This window comes from Clavelina lepadiformis, chromosome 2 (assembly GCF_947623445.1).
Source record: "Clavelina lepadiformis chromosome 2, kaClaLepa1.1, whole genome shotgun sequence".
Classification (NCBI taxonomy): Eukaryota; Metazoa; Chordata; class Ascidiacea; order Aplousobranchia; family Clavelinidae; genus Clavelina; species Clavelina lepadiformis.
Window position 1 is genome coordinate 21,447,817 of NC_135241.1, and position 10,986 is coordinate 21,458,802.

The 10,986-nt window shown below is 40.5% G+C and overlaps 1 protein-coding gene across 2 annotated transcripts; it reads right to left on the minus strand.

Moving 5' to 3' along the window:
- Window positions 1-757: 757 nt before the first annotated feature.
- Window positions 758-9,812, minus strand: LOC143447392 (integrin alpha-6-like). Of its 2 annotated transcripts, XM_076947475.1 has the most exons (25): window positions 9,358-9,812; window positions 8,249-8,395; window positions 8,109-8,171; window positions 7,787-7,909; window positions 7,648-7,710; window positions 7,380-7,517; window positions 7,070-7,211; window positions 6,726-6,868; window positions 6,402-6,624; window positions 5,771-5,922; window positions 4,979-5,159; window positions 4,663-4,788; window positions 4,411-4,565; window positions 4,229-4,315; window positions 3,943-4,143; window positions 3,652-3,807; window positions 3,367-3,491; window positions 3,174-3,296; window positions 2,983-3,082; window positions 2,693-2,889; window positions 2,294-2,458; window positions 2,096-2,221; window positions 1,799-1,950; window positions 1,540-1,650; window positions 758-1,442 (listed from the first exon to the last, which is right to left on the minus strand). In XM_076947475.1, exons 1-24 carry the CDS (start codon window positions 9,533-9,535, stop codon window positions 1,560-1,562), a joined length of 3,357 nt encoding a protein of 1,118 aa, XP_076803590.1. In that variant the 5' UTR covers window positions 9,536-9,812; the 3' UTR covers window positions 758-1,442; window positions 1,540-1,559. The 2 variants fall into 2 exon arrangements, with proteins under 2 accessions (XP_076803590.1, XP_076803589.1); XM_076947474.1 differs by having other exon boundaries at window positions 758-1,650; window positions 9,358-9,811.
- Window positions 9,813-10,986: the final 1,174 nt, after the last annotated feature.

The following is a 10,986-nucleotide window of genomic DNA, read 5'->3' on the forward strand; positions in this document are numbered from 1 at the left end:
ATAAGTTTCTATGAAGACGTAAAGGAAGTTTTGTTGTAACGTCACATAGAGATATCCGGAAATCCGAAAAGTCCTGTGAACACGCAATCACACCCAGGAGCATAAAAGAAACAAGATTGCGCACTCGGGGTGCCTCTGCATCATCGTTTGTGCGCTTAATTATTATTTTTGATATCACTCGTGATGCTATCTGCAATTTTGCGTTCCTTGATATTTTGCGCCACAGGAAATGCTAATTTACATTTAATGCTTTAGTCTTACAATTTCTGTCAAACATTTTCAGTTTTGTTTTTACTTTGCACACGTGCATATCTTAGAAATTTTAACACAAGTTTTACACACGTTTGCTTGGAAGTCAAAACGACGTTGGTCGAAGTGAGGCAGTTTCCTGCTTGGTGAAACTCTCTTAATTAGGAACGACTCAGCATTTTTCTGCCACATCCTTCCTTGTTGCTTGCTTTGTCTTTTGCGTTAAACTGTGGCGGAAACGGTTACTTAAGTGAACCCATTGTCACATTTGGTGGAAATATCGTTTACGGTGAAAAAGCTGAGCAAGAAGCGGTGAATTGCTTCTTAGGGTGTCCACATATCTAAAGACTATCCTGTGTCTTTTCGGTTGACTTTTGAACGACAGGTCTATTTCCAATTTCTGATACAGTACATGGACCTTTTTTCACAGTGACACGTTTCTGCCTTGTGTTAACATCCCGGCATTAAGCCTAAGACTTTGCGCGGTAATTTCCGCTTTTGTACAATACAACGAGATAATTAGTTTATTGCTCCGAACTAACATAAATCTTGTATTTTGGAATATGATTTGCAAGTAATCAAACGTTTCTGTCGTGGTTAATATTGTTGTTATGAGTATAGTGCTGTTAACACTGCAGATTAGAAGTTAGCCAGGATGTGCAAAAACTTCAAGTCTAACATTTTGCAGAACGCAGCGTATTGCCGGCAATAGCAGCATTATGTCATTTGTAAAATTGGCAAAAATTCATGACTTGGCAAAATATTACAACGTGCACAAACTGCACATCTGTTGCTGTAAGGGCGGCCAAGAAAAAGCATTACTATGAACAAAGCAGAAACCAAGCAATTTCGCAGAATGAACTGGATTCGTATACAGGCCTTGTATAGAGCTTATGCAACAAACACGTATTTTGATTTTAAATTTTGAAACGGTTAGCCCTTTTACACCTAAACGGTAACACTTGCAACTGCAATCTCATAAAATAAAATTAATGTTACAAAATATTTTTAGGGCGTAGCCTACGTGCGCTTTGGAAAAACTTCCGGCAAACAATCAATTAAAAATGGCGAAGTGCTTATAGAACTGTTGTATGGAATCTCAAAACGGCAACTTCCGTCCATTCCAATCCACTCCACACCATGCATCCACTGTTATTGTTCTTCTCAGACCTTCTTTCCAATCTCGCTGTTTCCTGGTTAACACGAGGGTTGTCATATTTCGAACCTTGGGAAGACTCATACTAAGTATTACGCCTTGGACAATAAATAAACAATGATAGTTTCCAGTACGTGATGTTAGAGTTTTTTCTTTAAACGCGCTCTTCTTCGTTGTGAAGAGGCTTTACTTCGGTGACAAGTGCTGCGTTATCGTTTTCCTCCTGGAGTTGTCTTTCGTGCCTCCTGGAAGGAATTATTTTATCACAAAACAAGTTCTTTCGCGTGACGCCGATATTTTGCTTTTAGAAGCCTCACTACGTCATCGCTATGCTTGTCACGCAACAGGAACATACAGAGACTGGAAAAATTACGATTTTTAGTTATAAAGAACCTTTTTCTCTTGAAGAATCCACATTTTATCAATATCAATATGACCAGCAGGTAGAGGAGGAGAGCCAGTATGACTCCGATGAGGATGTACCACCACGGGAAGATCGAGTCCGCTTCCTCATCGAAGAAAGCGTGGTCTACAGTGGTTCGAATCTAAAGTTAAAACACAACATCATTCATTATATTAGTCGTCAATAGGCAAAGTTATCTTAAGTGCGAAACCTACATAACCCTGTGACACGACACAAACCTAACCCATTACATTTTTATACCGTGACTTTGTACTTCATCAGCTTACCGTTTGCGACGAATTTCCCACAATTCTGACGTTCTCTTCGGCGTGACCGAGTTCTGCTTCTGTAATGATGCTGATCAAGTCAGTCCGGACAAATTCCTCGATAAACGTAGAATTCCATAACCTCAACTGTGCAGAAAATGTCATCGTTATCATCACGTCATCATCATCATCACGTCACACGACTTATAACAGTCAAACCTGAAACGTCACAGAAGCGGTTGAGCCGGGCTGTATGGTGTCAACGGGACAGTTAAGAGTGACACAGTGTGCTGTTTTTTTCCTGTTGCAGTCCAGTGTCAAGTGGAGACGATATTCACCGACGCCGTACAATGCTCTTGGTATGGGCAGCTCCTCGGGTTGCACCTGCAAGAGATTGTCAATGATCTTTTGATGTCAGTTGTCTTACACCAGCCGGCTCAAGTTTACTTATCGAGATAGCTTTTTAGGCAAATGATTTGTTTCACAAGTGGCTACTGCGTATATATGCTGCTAGCTAAAAGTCGCCGGCTTTTAGAAATATTCCTGGTATGAATGCAATGTCATAATGAGTGAGTCTACTTACAAACAATACCATACATTCTACAGTTAGCAACCTACGTCTCGCTTTATTCTTGATGTAGCTGAAAGCGGCAATCTGATTTGGAGAGGGTTAACAGAGTCTTCCGCGCATTCACGGGGCACACTTTGCCCGGAGCTGCTGACCAGCGCCCTGACCGGATACAGAAGCCATTTTCCATTTTTGATCTCGTGGGGTAGGTTGACACGTAACACTACATTTTCTACAGTTCTTCGCGCTAAATAATCAAACTGTTTAAGATACGATCCTTTTTCTGTACAGTTTTTTACGCTTAGTTCGGTCAACGCATCGTTGCGGACCGAAACATTACCGTCGTTTTTGATGATGAATGTTTGTTTAATTTCAGGACCGATCAGATCTGTGCTTGTCATTGCAGATTCCCCGATAGGTGGAACTTCGTAATACCGAACCTTTACAACAACGTGATGATGTTGCAATGATTAGCAGCAAGTTGTGCTGCTGATTACGCGTCTAATTTCCTCGTTAACGAGCTTAAGTTACCTGCTGGGGTTTTCCATAAGCGGACAAGGACAATTGCAGTTCTATGATCACTTTTGACTGGAGTTGTTGCGGTGGTCTTTCACGGTTCTTGCTGGTCGTGGTGGTCGTAAGTTCTACCTTAATCTGTGATATCGGCGCTAGGGTAGTTAGTGCATGGAAGTGCCTTTATTGCTGGCCTATGTATAAGACTAACTTCTTTCGTTTCTGGTGGAAGACGTCCAACATCAAGTAGCACCTCAACTGTGTCCTTGCTGCCTGCGGCGTAGGGGTTTCCCGCGTGACACCTGACGTACGTTGCTGCATCTTGAAGCGAGTTATCTGTGAGAAAGATTCATAACTTCTGTTTTATTGGTCAATGTTTTGGTCTTTACTTTGCACGTATTGCCAACCTTGCTTATTTGTTTAGGTTTAGGCTGATAATGTTAAAAAGTCTCCAACGTCCTTCAATTCGATTATCATCAATTGTAGAAGTTCTTACCGCGATAGAAGCAAGTTATGTTTGCTCCCGAGCTCTTGGAAACTGAGAAGCTGTCATAGAAGACGAGAGGTGGAAGTTTAATCACAACCCAGGCTTGATGAGCCTCCTCCAGATTGTTGGAAACATCCATAATCAAAGCGATGGTTTCGGTGCGGCCTGTCGTAATGGATAACCCATGTACACTTCTTGTGAAGAATTAGATACTTTGCGTCCGGGTTAACGTGCCATGGTTCATATCGTTTCAAAGATGACAAAAGTTTGTACCTCAATCAAAATCACAACTTCACTTACCCACGACTATCTCAGGCGGCAGTTCGCCTTTCACTTGGAAGTCGCTCAGGCATCCGTTTGTGCCGCAATTATTCTTAAGCTTCACCGTAGCCTTCCTCTCGTTTACGAAATCAGCATCTAAGATGGGATCATCCATCATCCGGAAGACTGGGTCATCCGCTTCCTCAGGAACAATAGGGACTCCACTCGGGAGAGAAAATTCTACAGGAAACAGATAGGCCTATTAGTTGTCAATTCTGGTAATTGAAAGAAAAATTCGTCACCAGCATTTTCCCTTTTAGCTTACTAAAGTCAATATCGATCGGGCTGAGCTTGTCTCTGACGTTGTCTCCAAAATAAATCTTGTTTAACTCGCCTGGGCAAAAGTTCGCTCCTGAGAACATGCAATGCACGTTTAAAGCGATATTGCAAAATAATAGCAACAATACATGCAAAGTTACACGGGTTCTTCTCAGCAATAAATCTCACTGGGCCTGGGAATGCTTGCCACGTCAGTCTGGATCGCTTCAGAATCGGCAAAGAAGACTCTGGGCGCCAAACCTTCATTTTGTAAAGTGCTGTCCAACACTATTGTGTAGTTGATCGATAAATCCCTGGCAAATTCTTCATGTCGCGCTGTGAAGCTGCAAAGACGATTACCACTAACTCATATAGTTATTAATCAAACGAGTTTAAAACGAAAATTAATGCAAACAGACGATGCACACATCAGTAATTCACCTGAAGCAAAACTGAACATCAAAGCATGCGGTTTTCTTTCCGTTCACGTCGCACTTTTGGATTCGCCAGTCAAAAATCTTGGTGCTTACTTCAAGGGATGAATTAACGCTGACAACTGGACGCGACCTACATGCAACAATCAACGCAAAACTTTATGTCCTTCCGTTTCCATGACAACGCTTTGCCACTTTGCTCTTGACAAAACTGATCTTGTCGCGATTATGAAACAAAGATTATTCTAGAACTGTTTTATTGCTAGAACTATTGAAGTACAGCTAGTCTATGATAACCAAGACGTGTAAAGGATTTTTTATACCTGAACAGAATTACTTCGTCCCTCAATGTTCCAACCAGCAGATCTGGATACCCGTTGTTGTCAACATCAACGTTGCTTGAAAGCGAGATGCCAAACCCTTTCATATCGGTGTGGGGTGGATATACGACGTAACTGGAACCTTCTATAACCTGCGATTTTTTCACGATACCGTCTGCAGAACCTGAGAACAGACCAGAGATAACCGGATAAAACAAGAACTAATAAATCCTTTCCCTTCTCCTTTATATCTAACCTGGTTACAACTACCTTCTAGATCAGGGGTTCCCAACCGGTGGTACGCGTACCACTACGCGGGAGCTTTTCAGGTGGTACGCGAGCAGCTCTCCGTTGAATGCGATATACAGTATAGTAGTATAACAATTTAATTTTGAGTTGCTAAAATATGCGAACAACACTTTTATTTCTTTCCGTACTAAATTCTCTGCACTCAGTAAGCTACTTTTGTCGATCTTGTTCCCTGCTGTCATTGTTATTAATACAATGCTGCTGTGCGAATATTGGATCAAATTAGTTGTTTTGAAAATAGTGGTACGTGTTGACAATCCGTGGTGGCTAAGTGGTACGAGAACATAAAAAGGTTGGGAACCCCTGTTCTAGATATAGCTACCATATGACTAGACAATAACTACGATGCAACTATATAGATGTACTAATAGATAATAACTACCATATACGCTGATCTACTGATTTATATTTATGACGTAACAAACTTTACTTTGTTACCGACATTCAGTAATAATCATACATCGCTTTTAACTAGATATCATTTACCTCGAAAAATGTGAACTTTACCAGTGCTTGTTTCGTATGGAGCCCCAACAGCAAAATCGTTGTAGCCGTCCTGATCTACGTCACCAAGTGGCGCTATGGAGTAACCAAAAAAAGAATCGAGCGGTCCAACAAATTTCTGAGGCTTTATTTTGCTGAAAAAAAATATATTTTGCTTTAACCGCTGTCTGTCAGCTTGATTATAGGGTGATTTGCTAAACAAGGTTATTACGGTTTACTTTATCGGTTGTTCGGTTCGATTTACACGACTATTGCACGACTTTACACGCAGTTGCGCACGTGAAACCACGGTTTAAGTTTTTGAAAGGTTTATGCTTTGCTAATTACTGCTGTGCTAAAAACTTTGATATGTTGTATAAAATCTGGTTCAAGATCAAAATCGGCACGTAAGGTGGCGATAGGCTGACAACAACAAAGACTTCTTACATGCTTACAAACGACAGATTTATAGCGTTAACTTAACAGCAAAAAATGGATGTTTCACTCCAAGAGCTATGTCTGTTATTTCTTCTTCATAATTTACGTGTAGGCTATGTTGTGTTTGCAAGTAAGAACTCGCTTTACTAATGCACCCAGACTAAACTGCTGAGTGCTGTTGCTGCTATGGTCTCACCTAAACCGTTGCAGGTTTTTATTGATGTAGACGTAGACAGCGCCTCCGTATTTTCCTTCGGATGAATACTGATAATACTGAGGCGAACCCACTATGAGATCATCCAAACCGTCTCCGTTTAGATCGGACACAGCTACCGAGAATCCAAAGCTGGAGCCAATGTGCTCGCCGAAAAGCATGTCTTGTAAAATTGGAGAGAGAGTTCGTCCACCTCCGTTGCTTACTAGTACGTAACAAAGAGGCCTCATTAAGGACATATACTCTAGTTTCACTGAGGAGAGTTTGACGTCGAAAAAACAAAAAAATAAGTCAATTCTAACTTACCTTTTTGGTAAAACACGACGGCCCCGGTAAAATCCCCGTTAGGGGCTCCAGCAAAATAAATGGTCTCAGTATCTCTTAAGGATCCAAGAGCGTTGCTTTGGTCGAGAGAAAATCCGATGTAAGCGTCTCTTCTTAACGGGATGCTAAAGTACATCAGGTAAAACGGGGCGTAGCGAATATCTGACGCTTAAATTGGAGACTGCACATGGCAAATAGCACATGTGTACCAAGAGATCAAAGCAACCAATCCATTAAAAGACTAATCAGATTTAGAGATGCTTCCACTGTGTCCCTGTTTTTTCAGCACAAGCACGCTCAGCGTCCCTTAGAATTTACCCACTTACTTGTCACATTTTATACTTTGCTCTCTTATTTCTTTCTGCGAGCATTCAGTGGTCTCGAATCTCTTTATCGAAGCATTCGTCGGCACGCTCCTCACGTCATAACCGAAGACGGACCCAGAAAATCGCCATGAACCCGGCGCTCCTGCACAAATTTCAGGCTAAACTAATAGATGAGGAACCTCATTAATTTACGTCTTATCGAAATCTGCAGAGAACTTAGGATAGGATCGTTCCATTAGGTGGAGATAAATAGACCAATTTTTACCAATGTATTTTGATCACATTAGTTCTTTTCCAAACGCTACCTTACCTAACAAATACTCGGAGTCGGAGATTGATATCGAGGTGCCGGCCTGTGCATATGCGTAGTACTGGAAGTATCTTGAGGCCACCGAGTTGTAGTTTCTGTCGTCACAGATTTCGTCATCAGCAACGTCGCAAACCGAGCCTAAGACAAGAAAACAAAGTTTTTTTGTTGAAAAGTTTGGTCTGCTTTTGTCTATGATGACGTCGAACCTTGTACATTTCATTGGCAGATATTATTTTAAAAACTTTGCGTTTACCGCAAAATCATTTACTTATAAAGCCCATTGTCTTAGCTTCGTCCGCTGGTATTTCTTCGACTCTGTTCGCCGTTGTTCCTATTGTAAACAACGCAAGTTCAGTTTCTTATGACGCCCTTTGCTAAAAACCGCTTAATATGTTTTAAAACTTTACCATTCAAGAGGAAACACTTTCCGCACATTCGTTCAAATTCTCTTTCGTGTTTTGGCGCGGAACCGGGACAAATGTACCGAGCCGCAAAACGATGTGCGCACGTGATAAGAAACTTTCCTGGGCCTAAAAATATTAACCATAATTATATGTTGTTGTTGACAGCGTATATGTCACCCGATGCTTTAACTAAAGTCTTAATTTTACCGTAAATGTATGTAGTACAGCAATAGTTAATATGGTAAATAATACAATTTAGTTAATCGTAAATCTATAGTATACGTTGTAAGGTCAAAGTAAATTTAAATTTTCACTTCTACTTTACCTTGACTTTTCAGACTGACTCCAAGCCATTGTCCGGTTTTGTTGTGTAGATAATTTGATGCACCTAACGGAGTATATCAAATTCGACGTTTTAGACAAAATTTCGATTATTTCCACTAGATTTAGAGCTTGATCGTATACCTTCGTCCATCTGGACTCTTCTGCAATCTTCTCTGTTCGTTGTTATGGGGCAGTAGTAAATTCCTCCGGGTTTGATTGTGTTCTTCTGGCTCCTGAGGGAAGAGGCGGTTGGACTTCCAACGACCATCAGAGCATTTGCAAGGTCATCTACATATGAATGCAGAAAAGTTTTTGACTTTTATTTTGGCGTCAATGACTCTTTTATTTCGTGCAACAGAGTGTCAAATCGTTTTTCTCTAACAGCTTCATGTCGTGGTTAACACTTTGTTAAAACTTGCAATGGCGCAATGTGTTAAAGAACGTAATAAATTTAATGCAATTTATGTGTGGATTTTAATTCATTGTCACACTGTAAGTGATCCTTAACACATTATTATCTATTTTAAAACACTGTTTATCTCTTATTGCCGAGTGAAATAGTTTTACACGTTTTTTTTTCTTGTCCGTATTAAATTGCATGTAGTCTTACACAATAATTGGCTTAAAGACGTAAATGACAACAATAGTTTAGGCGGCCTAGTTCGTAACGACGCCAAGTATTCCGGTAATATGTTGTAGAAGTTTATACATATTATACAACAATCAAGACATCCAAAAGCGTTTGAAAAGTCGTAATATCTAAGATGCCCAATGATGCGCCGAACATATGAAAACGCCGTTTTAACGCACAAAAGTTCAACCACATTTCGAATCCTGACATTTCACTTGATCCACAAAACCTTTACAACGGTTATTTCATGCCGTGATCTTACTTCAGACGTTAAAGGGTTAAACTAACATGTCAAATATAGCCTACATCTGTCGCAAATGTTACGGCGTGTACGTTTATGGGAGGAATCAGGTCTTAATAGGTCAACCCTGATTTTAATTGCTTTTCAAGTTGTAGCTAAATTTGGAAAGCGCCGGTCTTAGACTGTGCGCTAGAAATTCGAGACATCAATATCGAAAGGATACCCGATACAGCGCGTGACGTTAAAGTACTTGATCGCGTACCACCCGCTAGAATTACTTTTGCTACAGGTTTGTTTTGTGGCACTTCTGATAACTCTTCGAGTGACGGGACTTGTACTGCGCTGACTACAATCGGAAACACAGAAATGTCAACCTACTTGATGTATCACTTGTCTTGTGCAGAGCCACGCTGAATCCAAACGTACCATCCGCCTCACCTTCTTTGTAGAGCGGTAAGCGCCCCTCCAAGTTATACCCAGTAACCACATTTGCAAGAGTCAGAAATGTTACAGTCAAATACCAGAACATCATATTTCGCGGAGTCCAACCAGTCATTAATCGACGGTCGTTCTTAACTTCAGAGCGTTGACGTTGATTGCAATTTCGTATTCAGACAATTTTCTCTTTTCTCCACTTTGTTTTGAATTATTCCACTGGGAACGCGAACAGTGACTTACGCAAGCAATTATACACTATGATTCATGGTTTGGTTGTCTGTGGTAAGTAAGGCAGTTGGCGTGAAGTTAAGTCGATCAAACGAGCATTCTAGAATTTAAAAAACACTCTTCGCATTGGTGCGCTCAAAGAAGCTAAGAAACAACACAAAAAGGAGTTTGTTTTAGCAAATGTCATATCGATTGTAATGCTCACGTGAAATCTTTACTTGCTAATATCCTAGCCCCCGGCGGGCAACACAAATGCCATAGTTTAATATTAAATGCCGCATAATCCGACCTCATGCGTGTCATTGTAAACAACCCAGCAAGATCGCAAATGCCATGATTAATTTTCCACTCACGATTGATGATAATAATTAATAATATAATATACAGGGCGACAGCTTTGAGGCCTGGTCTTCTTATGTTTATTTTGACGTCGACATTCTGTTTACCACAAATATTTCACTACAGCAAAAACGTTTGTCGTTTTGACTATAACTTTATCGGCCTGGCGACTAAAATTTAGCCTTGCCGTATTAAGAAGGAAATTAACTCGTAAAGGAAACTTCGAGTGGAAATGCATACACCTTCATTTGGCATTGATTCAGTGTCTACAACCTGGTTGTTACGCTCGAAATGTTTGCTTTATTTCTAAATACGCCAACTGCCTTTCTTAATGCCCATTCACACTTAAATGCCTTTTGTTAAAGCATGTTGTGTCCATCTTTGAAAGGTTAGATCAAATCCTGTGTTTTGGAATTTCAAAAGCTCAAAATCTATCGCTTTGTACTGACGAAAACTCATCGTTTTGTATGAGCTTACACAGCCTTTAACAACACTGCCTGGTATTACGCCCTCGCACTACAGCGTTCGTGCTTCCTACGTTTATGGTGAACGACTGTAAATACGAGACGAATAATTTGAATTTGCGAAATCATTTCAATCTACCTCAAGTTATTACCCTCCCACGCAACCCGATGAGATAAATGAAACCTGACATATTTTATCTTAGGCTGACCTTTTCAGCAATGATCCAGTTACTGCTGAGTATTTGGCCTATCTCGTCTCTTGGATAAGGTGCCTTGACGTGCGTATATTAGATCAATGCCAAGCAAACTGGCCTAGCTGTGTTATAAGGTAAAGACATGAACAAACGAATACAAGCCTTTCCACTACATTAAAGTCAACAGCACTTAACAGAAACGGTGTTGTGTACTGTACTGGATAAGTAGTCGGTTAAACGCAGCGAGAGAAGCCTTCGACATTTCACTGTCTACAACCAAAAGTTTGATAATGGCAATCTTTCTATTGTATTCGCTTACTCAAAAAAGAACTATTCAACGACAA

What these genes read in the sequence shown, in the direction of transcription:
- LOC143447392 (XM_076947475.1), bottom strand. Translation starts at nt 9,535, where the DNA reads ATGACTGGTTGGACTCCGCGAAATATGATGTTCTGGTATTTGACTGTA. An exon ending in CAAGACAAGTGATACATCAA is followed by an intron (nt 8,396 to 9,357) that starts GTAGGTTGACAT and finishes ATTCATATGTAG; the next exon opens with ATGACCTTGCAAATGCTCTG. An exon ending in TGGGAAATTCGTCGCAAACG is followed by an intron (nt 1,951 to 2,095) that starts GTAAGCTGATGA and finishes TTTTAACTTTAG; the next exon opens with ATTCGAACCACTGTAGACCA.